At 46.8% G+C, this 24,707-nt stretch overlaps 1 protein-coding gene across 1 annotated transcript in view; it reads right to left on the bottom strand.

Moving 5' to 3' along the window:
* Positions 1–5,531, bottom strand: part of dpt (dermatopontin) — a 16,224-nt gene extending 10,693 nt beyond the window's left edge. The window contains exon 1 of the mRNA XM_036979903.1: positions 4,952–5,531. Within this exon, the coding sequence (XP_036835798.1) occupies positions 4,952–5,253 (302 nt within the window). The 5' untranslated portion in view covers positions 5,254–5,531. The remainder of the gene's footprint in view (positions 1–4,951) is intronic.
* Between the last annotated feature and the right edge of the window lie 19,176 nt (positions 5,532–24,707).

The raw sequence follows: 24,707 nt of genomic DNA, 5'->3' as shown, positions 1-24,707 counted from the left end.
CTACTACTACTACTACTAATAATAATAATAATAATAATAATACTACTACTACTACCACTACTAATAATAATAATAATAATACTGCTTCGACTGCTCCTGCTGCTTGCTGCCTGTGAACCAATGATCTAGTGTTAAGTCCACTCTCCCTTAGAATAACTACCCACAATCTGAGGTATGCGTCCCAAATGGCACTCTATTCCCTATTTAGTGCACTACTTTTGACCAGGGCCCATAGGATATATATATATATATATATACAGAATAGGAAACCCTGTTTGCCCTCTGTTCCACCTGACATTCGTGGCGTGTGAACAAACCACAATGGCTGTCAATAGCTTCGGGATGGAGAGGGACATGATTTGACACATTCACAACATGACACACATCGGTATGAATAACATACATACATTATGTTGTCAGTTACCTGTAGGTTCTAGATCCCCTCGTGTGAATGTAGTGAGAAGGTGGAGGATATTTGCAAGTGTACACTCATAGAACAAAAGGGTTCCAAAAGGGTTCTTCAGCTGGTTCCAAGTAAAACTATTTTTGGTTTCCAACCTCTGTGGAAAGGGTTCTCCCCCCCCAGTAGAGTCACCAGTAGAGTCACCACCAGTAGAGTTACCAGTAGAGTCACCACCAGTAGAGTCACCACCAGTAGAGTCATCAGTAGAGTCACCACCAGTAGAGTCACCAGTAGAGTCACCACCAGTAGAGTCACCAGTAGAGTCACCAGTAGAGTCACCACCAGTAGAGTCACCACCAGTAGAGTCACAACCAGTAGAGTCACCACCAGTAGAGTCACCACCAGTAGAGTCACCACCAGTAGAGTCACCAGTAGAGTCACCACCAGTAGAGTAACCAGTAGAGTTGCCAATAGAGTCACCACCAGTAGAGTCACCACCAGTAGAGTCACCACCAGGAAAGTCACCAGTAGAGTCACCACCAGTAGAGTCACCACCAGTAGAGTCACCACCAGTAGAGTCACCACCAGTAGAGTCACCAGTACAGTCACCAGTAGAGTCACCACCAGTAGAGTCACCAGTAGAGTCACCACCAGTAGAGTCACCAGTAGAGTCACCAGTAGAGTCACAACCAGTAGAGTCACCACCAGTAGAGTCACCACCAGTAGAGTAACCAGTAGAGTTACCAGTAGCGTCACCAATAGAGTCACCACCAGTAGAGTCACCACCAGTAGAGTCACCACCAGTAGAGTCACCACCAGGAAAGTCACCAGTAGAGTCACCACCAGTAGAGTCACCACCAGTAGAGTTACCACCAGTAGAGTCACGACAAGTAGAGTCACCACCAGTAGAGTTAGCAGTAGAGTCACCAGTAGAGTTAGCAGTAGAGTCACCAGTAGAGTCACCACCAGTAGAGTCACCAGTAGAGTCACCACCAGTAGAGTCACCAGTAGTCACCACCAGTAGAGTCACCACCAGTAGAGTCACCACCAGTAGAGTCACCAGTAGATTCACCACCAGTAGAGTCACCAGTAGAGTCACCACCAGTAGAGTCACCACCAGTAGAGTCACCAGTAGAGTCACCAGTAGAGTCACCACCAGTAGAGTTACCAGTAGAGTCACCACCAGTAGAGTCACCACCAGTAGACTCACCACCAGTAGAGTTAGCAGTAGAGTCACCAGTAGAGTTAGCAGTAGAGTCACCAGTAGAGTCACCACCAGGAAAGTCACCAGTAGAGTCACCACCAGTAGAGTCACCATCAGTAGAGTCACCAGTAGAATCACCACCAGTAGAGTCACCACCAGTAGAGTTACCAGTAGAGTCACCACCAGTAGAGTCACCAGTAGAGTCACCACCAGTAGAGTCGCCACCAGTAGAGTCGCCACCAGTAGAGTCACCACCAGTAGAGTCACCAGTAGAGTCACCAGTAGAGTCACCAGGGTCCATAGTGCTCTGGTCAAAAGAAGAGTCACCAGTAGAGTCACCAGGGTCCATAGTGCTCTGGTCAAAAGAAGAGTCACCAGTAGAGTCACCAGGGTCCATAGTGCTCTGGTCACCAGTAGAGTCACCAGTAGAGTCACCAGGGTCCATAGTGCTCTGGTCAAAAGAAGAGTCACCAGTAGAGTCACCAGGGTCCATAGTGCTCTGGTCAAAAGAAGAGTCACCAGTAGAGTCACCAGGGTCCATAGTGCTCTGGTCACCAGTAGAGTCACCAGTAGAGTCACCAGGGTCCATAGTGCTCTGGTCACCAGTAGAGTCACCACCAGTAGAGTCACCAGTAGAGTCACCAGTAGAGTCACCAGGGTCCATAGTGCTCTGGTCAAAAGAAGAGTCACCAGTAGAGTCACCAGGGTCCATAGTGCTCTGGTCAAAAGAAGAGTCACCAGTAGAGTCACCAGGGTCCATAGTGCTCTGGTCACCAGTAGAGTCACCACCAGTAGAGTCACCAGTAGAGTCACCAGTAGAGTCACCAGGGTCCATAGTGCTCTGATCAAAAGAAGTGCACTATGTCAAATCAAATCAAATCCAACTGTATTTGACACATGCTTTGTGAACAACATGTGTAGATGACGTGCCCACCAACGCAGAGAGAAAGAACACCGAGATAACAGAAACACAGGATCAAATAGACTAAAAATATCATAAATGTAGGGAGCAGGATGTCATTTGGGACATAAGATGATCAATATGAAATGGGGAGTGTTCCAAGGAACATCCTGCTTCCTACTCACTAGAACAATGATGTCATCCACTAACGAGTCAAAGATGTTCCTCGCGGACGTTTTCATTCGTTTGGAGCGTCGAGCCATAAACTCCATTGTACAGAAATAACTTTACCGCTGTGCGTTGAGACATTTCAGCCGTAAACAGAGCAGTAAATCATGTTGAGTTGAATGTCCCGTGGCAGAGAGAATGTGTTTGGCACCTGACAGATGACAGGACACACACTGACCTAACGTCCTCCTAGGACTGTGTGTGTGTGTTTGCGTGTGTGTGCGTGCGTGTGCGCGTGTGCGCGCGCGCGTGCGTGTGTGTGTGTGTGTGTGTGCGTGTGCGTGTATGTATGTGTGTGTGTGTGTGTGTATGTGCGTGTGTGTGTGTGTTTATGTATGTGTGTGTGTGTGGTGTGTGTATGTGTGTGTGCGTGTGTGTGTGCGTGTACGTGCGCGCGTGCGTGTGTGTATGTGTGTGTGTGTGTGCGTGTGTGTGCCTTGCCTGCCTTCCCTAGGCCACGTGTCTCTGTAATCCACCTTCAGTGGTTTTAGAATACAGTAGAAGACTATGTGATGGCTCTCTGAAGACTATGTGATGGCTCTCTGAAGACTACATGATGGCTCTCTGAAGACTATGTGATGGCTCTCTGAAGACTATGTGATGGCTCTCTGAAGACTAGGTGATGGCTCTCTGAAGACTACGTGATGGCTCTCTGAAGACTACGTGATGGCTCCCTGAAGACAATGTGATGGCTCTCTGAAAACTATGTGATGGCTCTCTGAAGACGATGTGATGGCTCTCTGAAGACTACGTGATGGCTCTCTGAAGACTACGTGATGGCTCTCTGAAGACTATGTGATGGCTCTCTGAAGACTATGTGATGGCTCTCTGAAGACTAGGTGATGGCTCTCTGAAGACTATGTGATGGCTCTCTGAAGACTATGTGATGGCTCAGCAGAAGACTACGTGATGGCTCTCTGAAGACTACGTGATGGCTCTCTGAAGACTAGGTGATGGCTCTCTGAAGACTAGGTGATGGCTCTCTGAAGACTAGGTGATGGCTCTCTGAAGACGATGTGATGGCTCTCTGAAGACGATGTGATGGCTCAGCAGAAGACGATGTGATGGCTCTCTGAAGACTACGTGATGGCTCTCTGAAGACTAGGTGATGGCTCTCTGAAGACTATGTGATGGCTCTCTGAAGACTATGTGATGGCTCTCTGTCATCCTGCCTCGTACCTTTTCAGACTAGACTTCAGAATAACGAATTCGTTTTTTTTAGGATTCCTGAGTCTTCACATGAGTCTCTGTTGATCATAAAGCGCTCCAATTCCCAATTTTAGATATTAATGTACCAATAAACGTAAACCTAAGCATAATGTAAACGTGATGATTCATGCTAGAGAGGTTCCTCTATGGACATGGATCAAGGAGGGCCTTAAAAGGACAATAAAACGGTCTCTCCTTAAATCCCATCTAAGCTCAGGCTTTCCCGACACAGACACCAATAGGATAGAGCATTCAGTCTTCCTGTTGCTGAGACTGAGGGTTTTACAACTCAGCCCGGAGGGAAATAAAACTGTCCATAATTAGCAATTACCAAATTTGACTCTCCTCACCCACCCAATTAGCTCGTTCCAGCCTCGTTACAGCTGCAGCCTTGCCTTTGTTTTCAGCACATCTTACATCGATAGAGATCAGAGAATGCCAGAGGGGATGCAGATGGTCAGACCAGAGCGTGCCACGTATCAGACGACCAGAGAACACACTACAGAGAACACACTACAGAGAACACACTACAGAGAACACACTACAGAGAACACACTACAGAGGGCACACTACAGAGAACACACTACACAAAGGGGAACCCTAACTTGCTTCCAGCAAACAGCACCACACATCTATAGAGATTAGAGATAACCAGAGAAGATTCACACCACAGGGTACCTCCACATCTATAGAGATTAGAGATAACCAGAGAAGATTCACACCACAGGGTACCTCCACATCTATAGAGATTAGAGATAACCAGAGAAGATTCACACCACAGGGTACCTCCACATCTATAGAGATTAGAGATAACCAGAGAAGATTCACACCACAGGGTACCTCCACATCTATAGAGATTAGAGATAACTGAATACCAGTGTAAACATGACACTTCTAGACAAGGATCGGGGCACAGAAAGCCCAGAGGTCACAGAGGTCAAAGAGGGCACACGACAGAGAGGTCAAAGAGAGACAGAGATGACCAGAGATGGCATCAGGGACCTACCACTCCATCCCGGCACGATTAGTGTCGTCCCACCAACACTCTGTGGGGTGCCCCAGGGTGGTGGGAGTCTGCTGGCACTCGAAGGCCCAGAGGCGGTCGGACCCCTCCTTCTCACTGAAGACACTCTGCAGGGCCACCAGCACCTCTCCATGGGGACACTGGAAGTTGAACCCCTGGCGGAAGGTGTGGATCCAGGGGACAGAGCGGTCGATATGGCTCTCCATACGGTTCTCATACTCCTGGCTTGCCACGGTAGCGAGAAGAGCCAGAGCCCACAGTAACAGCACTGGTCCTGGAGTCATTCTGCTGGTGACCAAGCTTGTGAGTAAAGGCTTAATGTAAGCGAAGCCTGGGCGTCCGACTCTGAGGCTATCCCAGTACTGATCCTGGAGTCTCTGAGCTGGGTCTGAGCTGGCTCTGAGCTGGGTCTGTGCTGATCGCAGACAAAGAAAGAGCGAGAGAGAGAGAGAGAGAGAGAGAGAGAGAGAGAGAGAGAGAAAGAGAGAGAGAGATAAAGACCGTCTGCTCTGGCCCTCTCCTCTTTACTCCACCACAGCAGTCTGGCTTTCAGGTCGTTGACTAACCAGATGTGTTATAAATTATCCGATTCCAGAACTGTGTAATTTGCAGCTCCCAGGATAGTTTGGTTGGGCTGAGATTCATGTTGACTTTCTGTTAAGGTCGACATTCAGAAAAACTCCTCAGTGTTGATAGCAGAGATAAGGAGTGCACCTTAAGAAATGAAATGCTGTTTGTAAATATTTAGGAGCATGATGTAAAGTAATGAATCATGTCGTTTAAATATTAGTGTTGCGTCTTGGCTGCCCAGAGAGAGAGGTCTAATTTAACACAACTTGTTTGACAGGACATTGGCAAGTTCAAAAAAGGTTTTGGTAATTGTAATCACTTGTTATTTTTTGAGGGTTTCGTTCAAACTTTTCTAACTTCCTGCAGTAAAAAAAGCTTCTGGATTGGAAAGTGTGTTTTGGAAGTTTTTATTTCCGTTCTGTAGCCAATGGAAAAACAGAGCAATAATAAACATGTAAGGTGTTGTGAAAAAGTAATAATTTATGAAGTATCCACATATTCTATGCTGTTTACATTATACCAAGAGAGGGCATTCGAGGCTTTAGAAACATTAATTTCAGTTTTCTGGGGACTAACTACATTGTAATGCAGCTGGGGGCTCTTCAAGTTCCTAATGAAGGAGGACTGAAAAACAAACATCAGAATTTCCACAACCCCCCCCCCCCTCCCTCCCCTGTGAAAACAGGCTGTTCTTGTAAAAGAGGTGAGAAATGAGAGAGAGAGAGAGAGAGAGATGAGAGAGAGATAGAGAGACGAGAGACGAGAGAGACGAGAGAGAGAGACGAGAGAGAGAGAGAGAGAGAGACGAGAGAGAGAGAGAGAGAGAGCGAGATGAGAGAGAGAGAGAGAGAGAGAGAGAGAGAGAGACGAGAGAGAGAGAGAGAGAGAGACGAGAGAGAGAGAGAGCGAGATGAGAGAGAGAGAGAGAGAGAGAGAGTGGAGAGACGAGAGAGAGAGAGAGAGAGAGACGAGAGAGAGAGAGAGAGAGAGAGAGAGAGAGAGAGAGAGTGGAGAGAGTGAGAGAGTCAGAAGGCAGTCATGCAGAAGAACAGTTCCCAACTTTTTACAACTTTTGTTGTTCTTAAAAGTGAGACGAATAAGACTGTAAATTTAACAACTGAAGATCAACACAAGAGGAAAAGATTGGCCAGAGTGTGAGTTAAAAGAACAATCGTAATCGTGCTGGTCAGCTAAGTTCAAATTTGTCAGTTAGCTTAACGGCTAGTACCAAATTTACTGGTGGTAACCGTAGCAACATGGCCACTGAGGCAACACCAGCAGAAGCTAAGTAGTAACGTTAACATGATGCCTTCTAATTGCAGTCGTTGTACTCATAATATACAGGAGAACGATCGCCTTACGGCGAGGATTGCTGTGCTACAAGCCCAGCTTCAGACGCAATCGTTAGGCAAGGGTAATTTCAGTGTAGGAAAGGATGAAACAGCGTCTGTGCCACCAGTAAGTACAGATAGTAGTATAAATCCCCTGGCACAGTCCCCGCAGCCGGACAACTTTCTCAGGGTTTCTGGAGGGAAATGCTGTAGGAACGCTCAACCGGTGTCGCTCATTCAGCCGACAGAAACTTTCAACCGGTTTTCCCCATTAAGCAGCGGGTCGGAGTCAGAGGCCGAGTCTTCTCTTGTCTCTACTCCTCCCGTTACGGGGTCTGAGACGCCGAAGCCTCCCACCATTAGCTCTGACAAATTGAACACCCTAGTCATTGGCGACTCCATTACCCGCAGTATTAGACTTAAAACGAATCATCCAGCGATCATACACTGTTTACCGGGGGGCAGGGCTACCGACGTTAAGGCTAATCTGAAGATGGTGCTGGCTAAAGCTAAAACTGGCGAGTGTAGAGAGTTTAGAGATATTGTTATTCACGTCGGCACCAACGATGTTAGGATGAAACAGTCAGAGATCACCAAGCGCAACATAGCTTCAGCATGTAAATCAGCTAGAAAGATGTATCGGCATCGAGTAATTGTCTCCAGTTAGGGGGAGTGATGAGCTCTACAGCAGAGTCTCACGTCTCAATCACTGGTTGAAAACTGTTTTCTGCCCCTCCCAAAATATATAATTTGTAGATAATTGTCCCTCTTTCTGGGACTCACCCACAAACAGAACCAAGCCTGACCTGCTGAGGAGTGACGGACTCCATCCTAGCTGGAGGGGTGCTCTCATCTTATCTACCAACATAGACAGGGCTCTAACTCCTCTATCTCCACAATGAGACAGGGTGCAGGCCAGGCAGCAGGCCGTTAGCCAGCCTGCCAGCTTAGTGGAGTCTGCCAGTAGCACAGTCAGCCTAGTTTTCCCTATTAAAACAGTGTCTGTGCCTCAATCTAGGTCTGGAAAATCTAAACATGGAGGTGTTCGCCTTTAGCAATATCACTGGAATAAAAACCTCCATCCATGTCTTTTTTTTAAGAGACTGTGATATACCTCACATATCAAAACAATACTACTTAATGTTAGATCCCTCACTTCCAAGGTATTCATAGTCACCGAACTACACTGATCACAACCTTGGATGTGATTGGCCTGACTGAAACGTTTTATTGTTTTTTATTTAACCTTTATTTAACCTTTATTTAACCTTTGTTTAACCTTTATTTAACTAGGCAAGTCAGTTAAGAAATGAGTTAAATGAGGCCTCTCTTCCTGGTTACACTAGTGACCATATCCCCTTGCGCATTCCACAAAAGGCAGAGGTGTTGCTAACATTTTTGACAGTAAATTTGAATTAATAAGGGGGCAGTATGACAGGCCAGGGGGAATAGTGTCTGTTCCCAGCAGGGGGCAGTATGACAGGCCAGGGGGAATAGTGTCTGTTCCCAGCAGGGGGCAGTATGACGGGCCAGGGGGAATAGTGTCTGTTCCCAGCAGGCCAGGGGGAATAGTGTCTGTTCCCAGCAGGCCAGGGGGAATAGTGTCTGTTCCCAGCAGGCCAGGGGGAATAGTGTCTGTTCCCAGCAGGCCAGGGGGAATAGTGTCTGTTCCCAGCAGGGGGCAGTATGACGGGCCAGGGGGAATAGTGTCTGTTCCCAGCAGGCCAGGGGGAATAGTGTCTGCATGGCATGTGTATGTGACCAATAATATTGATTTGATTTGATTTGTTCTGTGCAAAAGTGACAGTAAGCTATATAGTACAGAATAACCCTTAAACTATTATCCTTTACATTCAAATATTAACTGATTGTATCAATGATTGTATGAAGAACTCAGCGAACTTTGTACCAGCATAGCAACCTGAAAGTCCAGCTAGTCATTGGAGGAGCTAGAGGAGCTGGTACACAGCGATGGGTTGGGCAATGAGTGTTTAACCACATCAATTAAGTTACCTGTTGAGATTGGCATGAATATTACTGAAATCACACTTTGTTCCCTGACTGTGTCGCAGAGGACAGAGGTTGTGGAAGAGGCCTCCGAGATCTTTATCAGAAGTCTTTATCAGGTGTGTGTGAACAGTGTGAGTGTGCTTGTGAGCGTGAGTGTGTGAGAGTGTGTGTGAGAGTGTGTGAGAGCGTGCGTGTGAATACTGATAGCTACTACCTCTGTGCCTTTCTTCATTTACACGGCAATGACATCGATCTACGTCAAGCTCAATCGGACACATGTAACAAACTGATTTAGTCCCGGCCATTTCAAATCATGCTAATCGACTCTTTCCCAAATATTCTCACCATCAACCCCTGCTCGCTCAAAGCTGCAGAGGAGGATTATCTGTAATGGAAAATAGGTGTGTAGTACAGTCATTAAATACTCACCTCCCAGTTCACGAAAATAGATCACTCCTACAGACAGTGAGTCACGTGTCTTGCTATATAAAGCAGGCAGACAGGCATCGAGGCATTCAGTTACTGTTCTATTTTACATCAGAATGGGCTAAACCAGTGACCCAAGCGACTTCGAGAGTGGTATGATCGTCGGTGCCAGGAACGCAGGTTCCAGAATGTCAGAAACGGCCAGCCTCCTCGGCTTTTCACACACAACAGTGTCTACGGTTTGCAGACAATGGTGCGACTAACAAAAAACATCCAGTCAGCAGGCAGTCCTGTGGGTGAAAACAGCTCGTTGATGAGAGAGGTCAAAAAAGAATGGCAAAGAACCGTGCAAGCTAACAGGCGGGCCACAAACAGGCCAAACAAATAACAACAATGGAGTGCAGAACGGCACCTCTGAATGCAAAACTCTTTAGAACGTTCAAGAATTTTTCTTTATTTTTTTTACTATTTTCTACATTGTGAATAATAGTGAGGATGTCCAAACTATGAAATAAAAGATATGGAATCATGTAGTAATCAAGAAAGTGTTTATTTTATATTTGAGATTGTTCAAATAGCCACCCATTACCTTGATGACAGCTTTGCACACTCTTGGTATTCTCTCAACCACCTGGAATGCATTTCAATTAACAGGTGTGCCTTGTTAAAAGTACATTTGTTGAATTTCTTTCCTTCTTAATGCGATCTGATTGGATATCTGACATTCTGGAGGGGATTAACAATAAACAACATAACATTGCAAAAAAAAAAACTCCAAATGGAGCACAAGATCATATTTTGGTCACACTTCAGTTGGATAGTCTGGATTGTCCATCTGGTCATATATATATGACCAAAAGTATGAGGACACGTGCTTGTCGAACATCTCATTCCAAAAATCACTCTACTTCCACATACATACAATACAAAACACATGTGTACGTGTGTGTATAGTGCGTATGTTATCTTGTGTTTGTGTGCATGTGACTATGTCTGTGTGTCTTCACAGTCCCGCCTGTTCCATGAGGTGTATTTTCATCTGTTTATCAATCTGATTCTACTGCTGCATCAGTTACCTGATGTGGAATAGAGTTCCATGTAGTCATGGCTCTATGTAGTACTGTGGAATAGAGTTCCATGTAGTCATGGCTCTATGTAGTACTGTGGAATAGAGTTCCATGTAGTCATGGCTCTATGTAGTACTGTGGATTAGAGTTCCATGTAGTCATGGCTCTATGTAGTACTGTGGAATAGAGTTCCATGTAGTCATGGCTCTATGTAGTACTGTGGAATAGAGTTCCATGTAGTCATGGCTCTACGTAGTACTGTGGAATAGAGTTCCATGTAGTCATGGCTCTATGTAGTACTGTGGAATAGAGTTCCATGTAGTCATGGCTCTATGTAGTACTGTGCGCCTCCCATAGTCTGATCTGGACTTGGACTGTGAAGAGACCTCTGGTGGCATGTCTTGTGGGGTATGCATGGGTGTCCGAGCTGTGTGCCAGTAGGTTAGACAGACAGCTTGGTGCATTCAACATGTCAATGCCTTTCACAAATACAAGTAGTGATGAAGTCAATATCTTCTCCACTTTCAGCCAGGAAAGATTGACATGCATAATTAATGTTAGCACTGTGTACGTCCAAGAGCACAGTCATTCCCGTGTCGGAGTGGTGCCTGGGAGAAGGGTCGGTGCTCCAGCCTTTACGGAACACCTCCCAGAGATCCTGGTATTTCGCAGGAATAGGGTCGGTGCAGCAGTCCTTGCTGAACACCTCCCGGAGGTCCTGGTATTCCACTGGAATGGCAGAGAGGTTCAGGGCAACTTCCGAGCCCACAGGAAGACGTCCTGAGGCAGGCTGTGCTTACTTTTTTTCTGTATGACCCACCAGGGTACTCGCTCCTACCGGTGAGCCTGATCTTTTAGTGGACAGGTGTAGACGAAATGACCAGTAGTCCCGCAATACAGGAACTTCTTAGTGTGAAGCCTGTATAGTCGTTCGGCTGGAGACAGCCGTTCGGCTGGAGACAGCCTGGCTATTTGCATTGGCTTGGGAAGAGGTGAATCGGCAGACTCCGGAGACTCTCGGGAGAACTCGGGTAGCCTCGGGTTCTCTCGGCAACGGAGTCGTCGGGGACTTCTGGGATGCCTCGGAGGCGAGATGGAATCCTTGGGCGGGCGAGTGAAATCGAATCTCTGCTCCTTCCTTCGTTCCCGTAGTCGCCCATCGAACCGAATGGTCAAGGCGATGAGCGAGTCGAGATCCGTAGATAGGTCCTGGGCTGCAAGCTCGTGATTTACTTCCTTCGATACTCCGCGCAGGAACATGTTGAACAGCGCTTCTGGGTTCCAGGCACTCTCAGCTGCCAACGTGCGGAAATCCACTGCATAGTCTGCCACACTCCGGGAGTCTTGCCGAAGCTGGAGTAAATTCTGGGCAGCCTTTCTCCCGGACAAAGGAGCATCCAAAACTTACTTTACCTACGCCACAAACTCCTCCAGACTGAAGCATACGGTGGACTGTTGTTCCCATACTGCCGTAGCCCAGGCGAGATCCCTCCCGGACATCTGTGTGATGAGGTACGCTATCTTAGAGCAGTCTGAGGGGAAGAGGAGGGCTGCAGCTCGATGACGAGGGAACAATGGGCGAGAAACGCCCTACAGGTGCCTGACTCTCAATCGAAGCGTTCCGGGGGAGGTAAGCGGGGTTCCCGGGAAACCGGGGTGGCCGGGGAGGTGGGTTCACTAACACCTGGGTTACTGAGGGGCTGAGAGGTTAACGTCGTGGTAGGCTGCCTAACAGACTTGCTCCAGCAATGTGTTCAACGCTGGGTCATGGCGTTCGGTCAAAGTCTGGAACCCTTACATAAGACCACGAAGCAACTCCTCGTGCCTTCCAATGGTGGCTCCTTGGGAGGAGATGGCGTTGTGGAGCTGGCCCGAATCTGCTGGGTCAGTCATGGCCAGTTCGTACTATCAAGTTTTAGGGAATACCCAAATGCAGACCGTGTCAAAGTAACAAATGTGTATTACTAGAACAGGGGCAGACAAACCAACAGGTCAAGGGCAGGCAGAGGTCAATAATCCAGCGTGGTGTGACAAGGAACAGAATGGCAGGCAGGCTCAGGGTCCTGGCAGGCAGGCTCAGGGTCCTGGCAGGCTCAGGGTCCTGGCAGGCTCAGGGCAGGCAGGCGGGCTCAGGGTCCTGGCAGGCATGCTCAGGGTCCTGGCAGGCAGGCTCAGGGTCCTGGCAGGCAGGCTCAGGTCAGGCAGAATTGTCAAACCGGGAAAACTAGAAAACAGGAACTAAAAACAGGAGCATGGGGAAAAACGCTGGTAGGCTTGACGAACAAAACAAACTGGCAACAGACAAACAGAGAACACAGGTATAAATACACTGGGGATATTGGGGAAGATTGGCGACACCTGGAGGGGGTGGAGACAAGCACAAAGACAGGTAAAACAGATCAGGGTGTGACAGTGTCAGCGTTCGTTGCTGGCATGTCATGCCTACATTTGCTAATCTTGCAATTCAAAAAATCATTCAAGTAATTGTCAATATCAGTGGATTTAATGAGCCATCTGATTCAATGAATGATGGAGCGGAGTTTGCCTTTTTGCACAAAATTTCATTTAAGGTGCTCCAAAGCTTTTTACTATTATGTTTTTATGTTTATGTTTCATAGTGTAGTTTCTTCTTCTTTTTATTCAGTTTAGTCACATGATTTCTCAATTTGCTGTACATTTGCCAATCGCTTATGCAGCCAGACTTATTTTCCATTTATATCTCAACCATTCCATTTTTCAATTCCTCATCAATCCACAGGGATTTAATAGGTTTTACAGTCATTTTCTTGCATGCCTATTAATAACTGGAATAAGCAATTTCATAAATGTATCAAGTGCAGCGTCTGGTTGCTCCTCATTACACACCACAGACCAGGAAATACTCTTTACATCAACAACATGTACAGTCGTATACAGTCGTGGCCAAAGGTTTTGAGAATGACACAAATATTAATTTTCACAAAGTCTGCTGCCTCAGTTTGTATGATGGCAATTTGCAAATACTCCAGAATGTTATGAAGAGTGATCAGATGAATTGCAATTAATTGCAAAGTCCATCTTTGCCATGCAAATGAACTGAATCCACAAAAAACATTTCCACTCGATTTCAGCCCTGCCACAAAAGGACCAGCTGACATCATGTCAGTGATTCTCTCATTAACACAGGTGTGAGTGTTGATGAGGACAAGGCTGGAGATCACTCTGTCATGCTGATTGAGTTGAAATAACAGACTGGAAGCTTCAAAAGGAGGGTGGTGCTTGGAATCATTGTTCTTCCTCTGTCAACCATGGTTACCTGCAAGGAAACACGTGCCGTTATCATTGCTTTGCATAAAAAGGGCTTCACAGGCAAGGATATTGCTGCCAGTAAGATTGCACCTAAATCAACCATTTATCGGATCATCAAGAACTTCAAGGACAGCGGTTCAATTGTTGTGAAGAAGGCTTCAGGGCGCCCAAGAAAGTCCAGCAAGTGCCAGGACCGTCTCCTAAAGTTGATTCAGCTGCGGGATCGGGGCACCACCAGTACATAGCTTGCTCAGGAATGGCAGCAGGCAGGTGTGAGTGCATCTGCACGCAAAGTGAGGCGAAGACTTTTGGAGGATGGCCTGGTGTCAAGAAGGGCAGCAAAGAAGCCACTTCTCTCCAGGAAAAACATCACGGACAGACTGATATTCTGCAAAAGGTACAGGGATTGGACTGCTGAGTACTGGGGTAAAGTCATTTTCTCTGATGAATCTCCTTTCCGATTGTTTGGGGCATCCGGGAAAAAGTTTGCCTGGAGAAGACAAGGTGAGCGCTACCATCAGTCCTGTGATATTTTGGGTCCATGGCCAGGAAACTCCCAAGACCTTAATCTCATTGAGAACTTGTGGTCAATCCTCAAGAGGCGGGTGGACAAACAAAACCCACAAATTCTGACAAACTCCAAGCATTGATTATGCAAGAATGGGCTGCCATCAGTCAGGATGTGGCCCAGAAGTTAATTGACAGCGTGCCAGGGCAGGTCTTGAAAACGAAGGTTCAACTATGCAAATATTGACTCTTTGCATCAACTTCATGTCAATGAAAGCCTTTAACCCATACTTCAGTATTCTAACATCTGACAAAAATATCTAAAGACACTGAAGCAGCAAACTTCGTGAAAATGTATATCTGTGTAATTCTCAAAACTTTTGGCCACGACTGTACACTACATTAGGCCCAGCCTTTGTGATCACTACATCCAATGGATTTAGATGCTGCTTTCTAGCAAATTTCTGCAGCACTAGTAAAGATATCCGCCTCTTTGGCCCTGTCCGGGGGTGTCATCGGATGGGGCCACAGTGTCTCCTGACCCCTCCTGTCTCAGCCTCCAGTATTTCTGCCGCAGTAGTTTATGTGTCGGGGGGCTAGGGTCAGTTTGTTATATCTGGAGTACTTCTCCTGTCTTATCTGGTGTCCTGTGTGAATTTAAGTATGCTCTCTCTAATTCTCTCTTTCTTTCTCTCTCTCTCAGAGGACCTGAGCCCTAGGATCATGCCTCAGGTCTACCTGGCATGATGAATCCTTGTTGTCCCCAGTCCACCTGGCCATGCTGCTGCTCCAGTTTCAACTGTTCTGCCTGCGGCTATGGAACGCTGACCTGCTCACTGTGATTACTATTATTAGACCATGCTGGTCATTTACATTTGAACATCTTGGCTATGTTCTGTTATAATCTCCACCCGGCACAGCCAGAAGAGGACTGGCCACCCCTCATAGCCTGGTTCCTCTCTAGGTTTCTTCCTAGGTTTTGGCCTTTCTAGGGAGTTTTTCCAAGCCACTGTACCTCTACACCTGCATTGCTTGCTGTTTGGGGTTTTAGGCTGGGTTTCTGTACAGCACTTTGAGATATCAGCTGATGTAAGAAGGGCTTTATAAATACATTTGATTTGATTTATTGCTTTACTGGGAAGCTTAAAAGAGGTAGACATGCTCAGGTTATTTATGTTAGTGCAGGTTGAGCTGCAGACAGTGGTCTTCCTACTAGAGCACACTGCCTCAGTGTTAACAGTGGTCTTCCTACTAGGACACACCACCTCAGTGTTAACAGTGGTCTTCCTACTAGGACACACCACCTCAGTGTTAACAGTGGTCTTCCTACTAGGACACACCACCTCAGTGTTAACAGTGGTATTCCTATAGGACACACCACCTCGGTGTTAACAGTGGTCTTCCTACTAGGACACACCACCTCAGTGTTAGCAGTGGTCTTCCTACTAGGACACACCACCTCAGTGTTAACTGTGGTCTTCCTACTAGGACACACCACCTCAGTGTTAACAGTGGTCTTCCTACTAGGACACACCTCCTCAGTGTTAACAGTGGTCTTCCTACTAGGACACACCACCTCAGTGTCAACAGTGGTCTTCCTACTAGGACACACCACCTCAGTGTTAACAGTGGTCTTCCTACTAGGACACACCACCTCAGTGTTAACAGTGGTCTTCCTACTAGGGCACACTGCCTCAGTGCTAACAATATAACTCTGGTTCATAGGCTCATGATTACTGCATTCAATAGCTGTAGGATCAACAGAGGTATTTGGGGCAGTTAGAGGGACATAAATTAGGTTACTTACATTGTGTCTTCCAGCTCCCCGGGGATAATGTGCAGTTGACAACTGTGATGGCCCTGAATTTGTCTGAACCGTCTCAGTGCTTCTCCTGCCGATGGTATGCTTCCCCTTTAATTCCCTATTAAATAGCCATCCTCAGCTGCCCAAAAGTGGGTTGTGACAGTGGCACGAGAGAGGAAGTGTTCAACCCTCAGCTTGGAATCTCGTTGGATCAATCACTATCGGATCTACTTATGTCTGTTGTTGGACTACTGATCTATGTCGGTCTCCGCTGTTCTCCTTGGATTTATTCTGTTGGCGGATTGGAGTGACCACCACTTTTTTGCATACGGTATTTAATTTGTTTTGGGGGTGATTTATACTGTGTTGATTTATGTGTTCAGTTGTAGTTGAAGACTACTGAGATTTCTGAAACTCTATGGTTGTGTGGTATAAGAGTTTGAGATTTTGATTGCATGATTGAGACTGGGTTTACTCTACACTTTATGAACGGACAAACTAAGTCAATTTGTGACTAAGTTAATTTACTTTTTAGGCCCCTGGTGCAGGACATTTACCAGTGAACCAAGGATGTTATTGTTTTGTGACTTATTGATTGTATGATTATTGTGATAATACAACAAACGCAAAAGAAGATTGGTTCTGAAGTGATTTCCAATGTTTTAAGGGTCCTTAAAGGGTTTAGACTTGACGAACCAGACAGGACTCATTCCCTCTCAAACCAAAAGGAGAAATGTATATTTTCTCTGGTCACCTGTCACCCCTAACAAACAATAACTTTAAGTCAAAACCGTTACACAACTGAGCAACACAATGGTAGGGATTAACTGTGCTGGGCTTGGGTCATTGATAAGTCATTGTCTCAACGCAGCCTTATAATGCTGTGAAAGGATCCATGATCCCAAAGGATTTGGGTGGATCCCATTCTCCTTATAAAACAAGCTTTGTTTTCAGAATCATTAGTGAGGTCGGGCGCTGATGTTGAGCGATTAGGCCTGGCTCGCAGTCTGCGTTCCAATTCATCCTAAAGGTGTTCGATGGGGTTGAGGTCAGGGCTCTGTGCCATCCAGTCAAGCTCTTCCACACCGATCTCGACAAACCATTTCTGTATGGACCTACGCTTTGTGTCATGCTGAAACAGGAAAGGTCCTTCCCCAAACTGTTGCCACAAAGTTGGAAGCACAGAATCTTCTAGAATGTCATTGTATGCTGTAGCGTTACGATTTCCCTTCACTGAAACTAAGGGACCTAGCCCGAAACATAAAAAAACCACCCCAGACCATTATTCCTCCTCCACCAAACTTTACAGTTGGCACTACGCGTTTGAGCAGGTAGCGTTCTCCTGGCCTCCGTCTTACTCAGATTCATCATTCGGACTGCCAGATGGTGAAGTGTGATTCAGAGGACAGACGATTTTTAAGCTTTGCGCGCTTCAGCACTTGGTGGTCCGTTCTGTGTGCTTGAGAGGTCTACCACTTTGCAGCTGAGCAGTTGTTTCTCCTAGATGTTTCTACTTCACAATAACAGCACTTACAGTTGACCTAAGCAGCTCAAGTTGTTGGAAAGGTGGCATCCTATGACGGTGCCAGATTGAAAGTCACTGAGTTCTTCAGTAATGTCAATGTTTGTCTTAAAAGATTGTATGGCTGTGTGCTCTATTTTATACACCTGTCAGTAACGGGTATGGCTGAAATATATGTTTGAAGGGGCAATACATAATGACAGAAGAGATGCTGTACATAAGCTGTAAATAATTGACTAACAAATAGCCTACCAACAGGTTGGAAATTATCAGCAGAAACAGGGTCTCAGATTTTCACTTATAGTCGGACGTTGCGGATGAGTTAGCAATTGCGAGCTGGTGCGAGTGAACAAACCGACTACGTCACTAGTCCACTGGGTTCAGAAGGCCCCACTGGGTTCAGAAGGCCCCACTGGGTTCAGAAGGCCCCACTGGGCTGCACTGGGCTGCAGGTGATCTCTACTTCTGACTTTTATTTCCTGTTTTTCTCCTGGTGCTCAAGCTTCAGTCCAGCTCACTACTGCACATTATTACACTGTTGCCTATAAACAGACACGTGTTGCTATAGTCATCCTTAGAAGCCATTCATATCCAATCAGTGTGGTTGTAAAAAAAAAAAACACTTTAAACCACAATGACCCTAGCTACTATCCTATCATCTCCTTTACTAGCTTAGCTCCGTCTCACAGCTCTATTGAACAATAGAGCTTTGGTCTGTGAAAGCCTGTTCTGTCCCAGGTGGCAAGGTGGGTTGTGTGTTGTGTTGAGATCAACGGGCCATTAGCAGCTAGATAAAAGCCCATTCATAGATCTGTCTGCACTGCCCACAGCCCTGGTTCCCTCCTGGACCAGTCTGTCTGGCTCAGAGGAACTGCTTCACCTGATTATTATCTCACACAGAGAGCCTCCCCAGAGAGCCTCCCCAGAGAGCCTCCCCCTGTGTAGAAACATCGCCTGGCAGTTCCGTGGATCCTACATTCAATCTGTGACAATCAACTTTGTAACAACTGCGGATCAAAAAAAAAAAGTGCTTTTAATAAAATAAATACAATTGATTGAAACGTCATCTTTGGCCCAACGCTCTGACCACTAGAATACCCTGACTACTATGTCAACTCTGTAAGGGGCGGCAGGGTAGCATAGTGGTTAGAGCGTTGGACTAGTAGGAACTTTATTTGTCCGTTTGTTACAGTGGAAACGTTTTTTTTTCTACTGTCAACCCCACTAAAAACACTCAAACGCACACATCTGAGAAGAAGCAGCAAATTTATACTGAACAAAAAATATAAACGCAAAATGTAAAGTGTTGGTCCCCCACAGGTAGCCTAGTGGATAGAGTGTTGGTCCCCCACAGGTAGCCTAGTGGATAGAGTGTTGGTCCCCCACAGGTAGCCTAGTGGATAGAGTGTTGGTCCCCCACAGGTAGCCTAGTGGATAGAGTGTTGGTCCCCCACAGGTAGCCTAGTGGATAGAGTGTTGGTCCCCCACAGGTAGCCTAGTGGATAGAGTGTTGGTCCCCCACAGGTAGCCTAGTGGATAGAGTGTTGGTCCCCCACAGGTAGCCTAGTGGATAGAGTGTTGGTCCCCCACAGGTAGCCTAGTGGATAGAGTGTTGGTCCCCCACAGGTAGCCTAGTGGATAGAGTGTTGGTCCCCCACAGGTAGCCTAGTGGATAGAGTGTTGGTCCCCCACAGGTAGCCTAGTGGATAGAGTGTTGGTCCCCCACAGGTAGCCTAGTGGATAGAGTGTTGGTCCCCCACAGGTAGCCTAGTGGATAGAGTGTTGGTCCCCCACAGGTAGCCTAGTGGATAGAGTGTTGGTCCCCCACAGGTAGCCTAGTGGATAGAGTGTTGGTCCCCCACAGGTAGCCTAGTGGATAGAGTGTTGGACAAGTAACCAAAAGGTTGCAAGTTCAAATCCCCGAGCTGACATGGTACACATCTGTCGTTCTGCCCCTGAACAGGCAGTTAATCCACTGTTCCTAGGCCAGTTAACCCACTAATAAAGTGGCCTTTTATTGCACATGGTGTAATCACCATGCTGTTTAATCAGGTTCTTGATATGCCACACCTGTCAGATGGCTGGATTATCTTGGCAAAATAAAAATGCTCACTGAAAGGGAATACGCTTTTTCTGCGCATGAAACATTTCTGGGATCTTTTATTTCAGCTCATGTTTCATGACAGCTCTGCTGAGCATGCTTTGTAGTCTAGGACTACGCTTAATCTGCGTCTGCTGAAACTTGTCCATACTGTTAAGTTTGGACTACAAGCTAAAAGTCCTTTACTCATTAATCTAAATCGAACCTTCCAAGGCAATCATTAGCCTCCATCAGGATTAGGAAACAACCTAACTTGATAACCTTATCACGGGAAACACTATCAGCTAACTCTAGGGTTAACACTATCAGCTAACACTAGGGTAAACACTATCAGCTAACACTAGGGTAAACACTAGGGTAAATACTATCAGCTAAAACTAGGGTAAACACTATCAGCTAACACTAGGGTAAACACTATCAGCTAACACTAGGGTAAACACTAGGGTAAACACTATCAGCTAAATCTAGGGTAAACACTATCAGCTAACACTAGGGTAAACACTAGGGTAAACACTATCAGCTAACACTAGGGTAAACACTATCAGCTAACACTAGGGTAAACACTAGGGTAAACACTAACAGCTAACACTAGGGTAAACACTAGGGTAAACACTATCAGCTAACACTAGGGTAAACACTATCAGCTAACACTAGGGTAAACACTATCAGCTAACACTAGGGTAAACACTAGGGTAAATACTATAAGCTAACACTAGGGTAAACACTAGGGTAAATACTATCAGCTAACACTAGGGTAAACACTAGGGTAAATACTATCAGCTAACACTAGGGTAAACCCTAGGGTAAACACTATCAGCTAACACTAGGGTAAACACCATCAGCTAACACTAGGGTAACCACTAGGGTAAATACTATCAGCTAACACTGTGTTGATCAGCCACTACGGCCAACTGTGTTGATCAGCCACTATGGACAACTGTGTTGATCAGCCACTAGGGACAACTGTGTTGATCAGCCACTACGGCCAACTGTATTGATCAGCCACTATGGACAACTGTGTTGATCAGCCACTACGGCCAACTGTGTTGATCAGCCACTATGGACAACTGTGTTGATCAGCCACTAGGGACAACTGTGTTGATCAGCCACTACGGCCAACTGTGTTGATGATTACATCAGACATGATCAGCCACTACGGCCAACTGTGTTGATCAGCCACTAGGGACAACTGTGTTGATCAGCCACTACGGCCAACTGTGTTGATCAGCCACTATGGCCAACTGTGTTGATGATTACACCAGACATGATCAGCCACTAGGGACAACTGTGTTGATCAGCCACTAGGGACAACTGTGTTGATCAGCCACTAGGGACAACTGTGTTGATCAGCCACTAGGGACAACTTGTTGATCAGCCACTAGGGCCAACTGTGTTGATCAGCCACTAGGGACAACTGTGTTGATCAGCCACTAGGGACAACTTCTTGATCAGCCACTAGGGACAACTGTGTTGATCAGCCACTAGGGCCAACTTGTTGATGATTACACCAGACATGATCAGCCACTATGGCCAACTGTGTTGATCAGCCACTAGGGACAACTGTGTTGATCAGCCACTAGGGACAACTGTGTTGATGATTACACCAGACATGATCAGCCACTAGGGACAACTGTGTTGCTCAGCCACTAGGGCCAATTGTGTTGATGATTACACCATACATGATCAGCCACTAGTGACAACTGTGTTGATCTGCCACTAGGGCCAACTTGTTGATCAGCCACTAGGGACAACTGTGTTGATCAGCCACTAGGGACAACTGTGTTGATCAGCCACTAGGGACAACTGTGTTGATCAGCCACTAGGGACAACTGTGTTGATCAGCCACTAGGGACAACTTGTTGATCAGCCACTAGGGCCAACTGTGTTGATCAGCCACTAGGGACAACTGTGTTGATCAGCCACTAGGGACAACTTCTTGATCAGCCACTAGGGACAACTGTGTTGATCAGCCACTACGGCCAACTGTGTTGATCAGCCACTATGGACAACTGTGTTGATCAGCCACTATGGACAACTGTGTTGATCAGCCACTACGGCCAACTGTGTTGATCAGCCACTATGGACAACTGTGTTGATCAGCCACTAGGGACAACTGTGTTGATCAGCCACTACGGCCAACTGTGTTGATGATTACATCAGACATGATCAGCCACTACGGCAAACTGTGTTGATCAGCCACTAGGGACAACTGTGTTGATCAGCCACTAGGGACAACTGTGTTGATCAGCCACTAGGGACAACTGTGTTGATCAGCCACTAGGGACAACTGTGTTGATCAGCCACTAGGGACAACTGTGTTGATCAGCCACTAGGGACAACTGTGTTGATCAGCCACTAGGGCCAACTGTGTTGATCAGCCACTAGGGACAACTTCTTGATCAGCCACTAGGGACAACTGTGTTGATCAGCCACTAGGGCCAACTTGTTGATGATTACACCAGACATGATCAGCCACTATGGCCAACTGTGTTGATCAGCCACTAGGGACAACTGTGTTGATCAGCCACTAGGGACAACTGTATTGATGATTACACCAGACATGATCAGCCACTAGGGACAACTGTGTTGCTCAGCCACTAGGGTCAATTGTGTTGATGATTACACCATACATGATCAGCCACTAGTGACAACTGTGTTGATCTGCCACTAGGGCCAACTTGTTGATCAGCCACTAGGGACAACTGTGTTGATCAGCCACTAGGGACAACTGTGTTGATCAGCCACTAGGGACAACTGTGTTGATCAGCCACTAGGGACAACTGTGTTGATCAGCCACTAGGGCCAACTTGTTGATCAGCCACTAGGGACAACTGTGTTGATCAGCCACTAGGGCCAACTTGTTGATCAGCCACTAGGGACAACTGTGTTGATCAGCCACTAGGGACAACTGTGTTGATCAGCCACTAGGGACAACTGTGTTGATCAGCCACTAGGGACAACTGTGTTTATCAGCCACTAGGGCCAACTGTGTTGATCAGCCACTAGGGCCACCTGTGTTGATCAGCCACTAGGGCCAACTGTGTTGATCAGCCACTAGGGCCAACTGTGTTGATCAGCCACTAGGGCCAACTGTGTTGATCAGCCACTAGGGCCAACTGTGTTGATCAGCCACTAGGGACAACTGTGTTGATCAGCCACTACGGCCAACTGTGTTGATCAGCCACTATGGCCAACTGTGTTGATCAGCCACTAGGGACAACTGTGTTGATCAGCCACTAGGGACAGCTATGTTGATGATTACACCAGACATGATCAGCCACTAGGGACAACTGTGTTGATCAGCCACTAGGGACAACTGTGTTGATCAGCCACTACGGCCAACTGTGTTGATCAGCCACTAGGGACAACTGTGTTGATCAGCCACTAGGGACAACTATGTTGATGATTACACCAGACAATCAGCCACTAGGGACAACTGTGTTGATCAGCCACTAGGGACAACTGTGTTGATCAGCCACTAGGGACAACTGTGTTGATGATTACACCAGACATGATCAGCCACTAGGGACAACTGTGTTGATCAGCCACTAGGGCCAATTGTGTTGATGATTACACCAGACATGATCAGTCACTAGTGACAACTGTGTTGATCTGCCACTAGGGCCAACTTGTTGATCAGCCACTAGTGACAACTGTGTTGATCAGCCACTAGGGACAACTGTGTTGATCAGCCACTAGGGACAACTGTGTTGATCAGCCACTACGGCCAACTTGTTGATCAGCCACTAAGGACAACTATGTTGATGATTACACCAGACATGATTAGCCACTAGGGACAACTGTGTTGATCAGCCACTAGGGACAACTGTGTTGATCAGCCACTATGGCCAACTGTGTTGATCAGCCACTAGGGACAACTGTGTTGATCAGCCACTAGGGACAACTATGTTGATGATTACACCAGACATGATTAGCCACTAGGGACAACTGTGTTGATCAGCAACTAGGGACAACTGTGTTGATCAGCCACTAGGGACAACTTCTTGATCAGCCACTAGGGACAACTGTGTTGATCAGCCACTAGGGCCAACTTGTTGATGATTACACCAGACATGAACAGCCACTAGGGACAACTGTGTTGATCAGCCACTAGGGACAACTGTGTTGATGATTACACCAGACATGATCAGCCACTAGGGACAACTGTGTTGATCAGCCACTAGGGCCAACTTGTTGATCAGCCACTAGGGACAACTGTGTTGATCAGCCACTAGGCCCACTGTGTTGATGATTACACCAGACATGATCAGCCACTAGGGACAACTGTGTTGATCAGCCACTAGGGACAACTGTGTTGATAAGCCACTACGGCCAACTGTGTTGATCAGCCACTATGGCCAACTGTGTTGATCAGCCACTAGGGACAACTATGTTGATGATTACACCAGACATGATCAGCCACTAGGGACAACTGTGTTGATCAGCCACTAGGGACAACTGTGTTGATCAGCCACTAGGGACAACTGTGTTGATGATTACACCAGACATGATCAGCCACTAGGGACAACTGTGTTGATGATTACACCAGACATGATCGGCCACTAGTGACAACTGTGTTGATCTGCCACTAGGGCCAACTTGTTGATCATCCACTAGGGACAACTGTGTTGATCAGCCACTAGGGACAACTGTGTTGATCAGCCACTAGGGACAACTGTGTTGATCAGCCACTAGGGACAACTATGTTGATGATTACACCAGACATGATCAGCCACTAGGGACAACTGTGTTGATCAGCCACTAGGGCCAACTTGTTGATCAGCCACTAGGGCCAACTGTGTTGATCAGCCACTGGGGCCAACTGTGTTGATCAGCCACTAGGGACAACTGTGTTGATCAGCCACTAGGGACAACTGTGTTTATCAGCCACTAGGGCCAAATGTGTTGATCAGCCACTAGGGCCAACTGTGTTGATCAGCCACTAGGGCCAACTGTGTTTATCAGCAACTAGGGCCAACTGTGTTGATCAGCCACTAGGGCCAACTGTGTTGATCAGCCACTAGGGCCAACTGTGTTGATGATTACACCAGACATGATCAGCCACTAGTGACAACTGTGTTGATCAGCCACTAGGGACAACTGTGTTGATGA

Source organism: Oncorhynchus mykiss, chromosome 1, assembly GCF_013265735.2.
Source record: "Oncorhynchus mykiss isolate Arlee chromosome 1, USDA_OmykA_1.1, whole genome shotgun sequence".
Classification (NCBI taxonomy): Eukaryota; Metazoa; Chordata; class Actinopteri; order Salmoniformes; family Salmonidae; genus Oncorhynchus; species Oncorhynchus mykiss.
The sequence above is the reverse complement of the archived record's forward strand: the minus strand, read 5'-3'. Positions and strand labels throughout refer to the sequence as shown.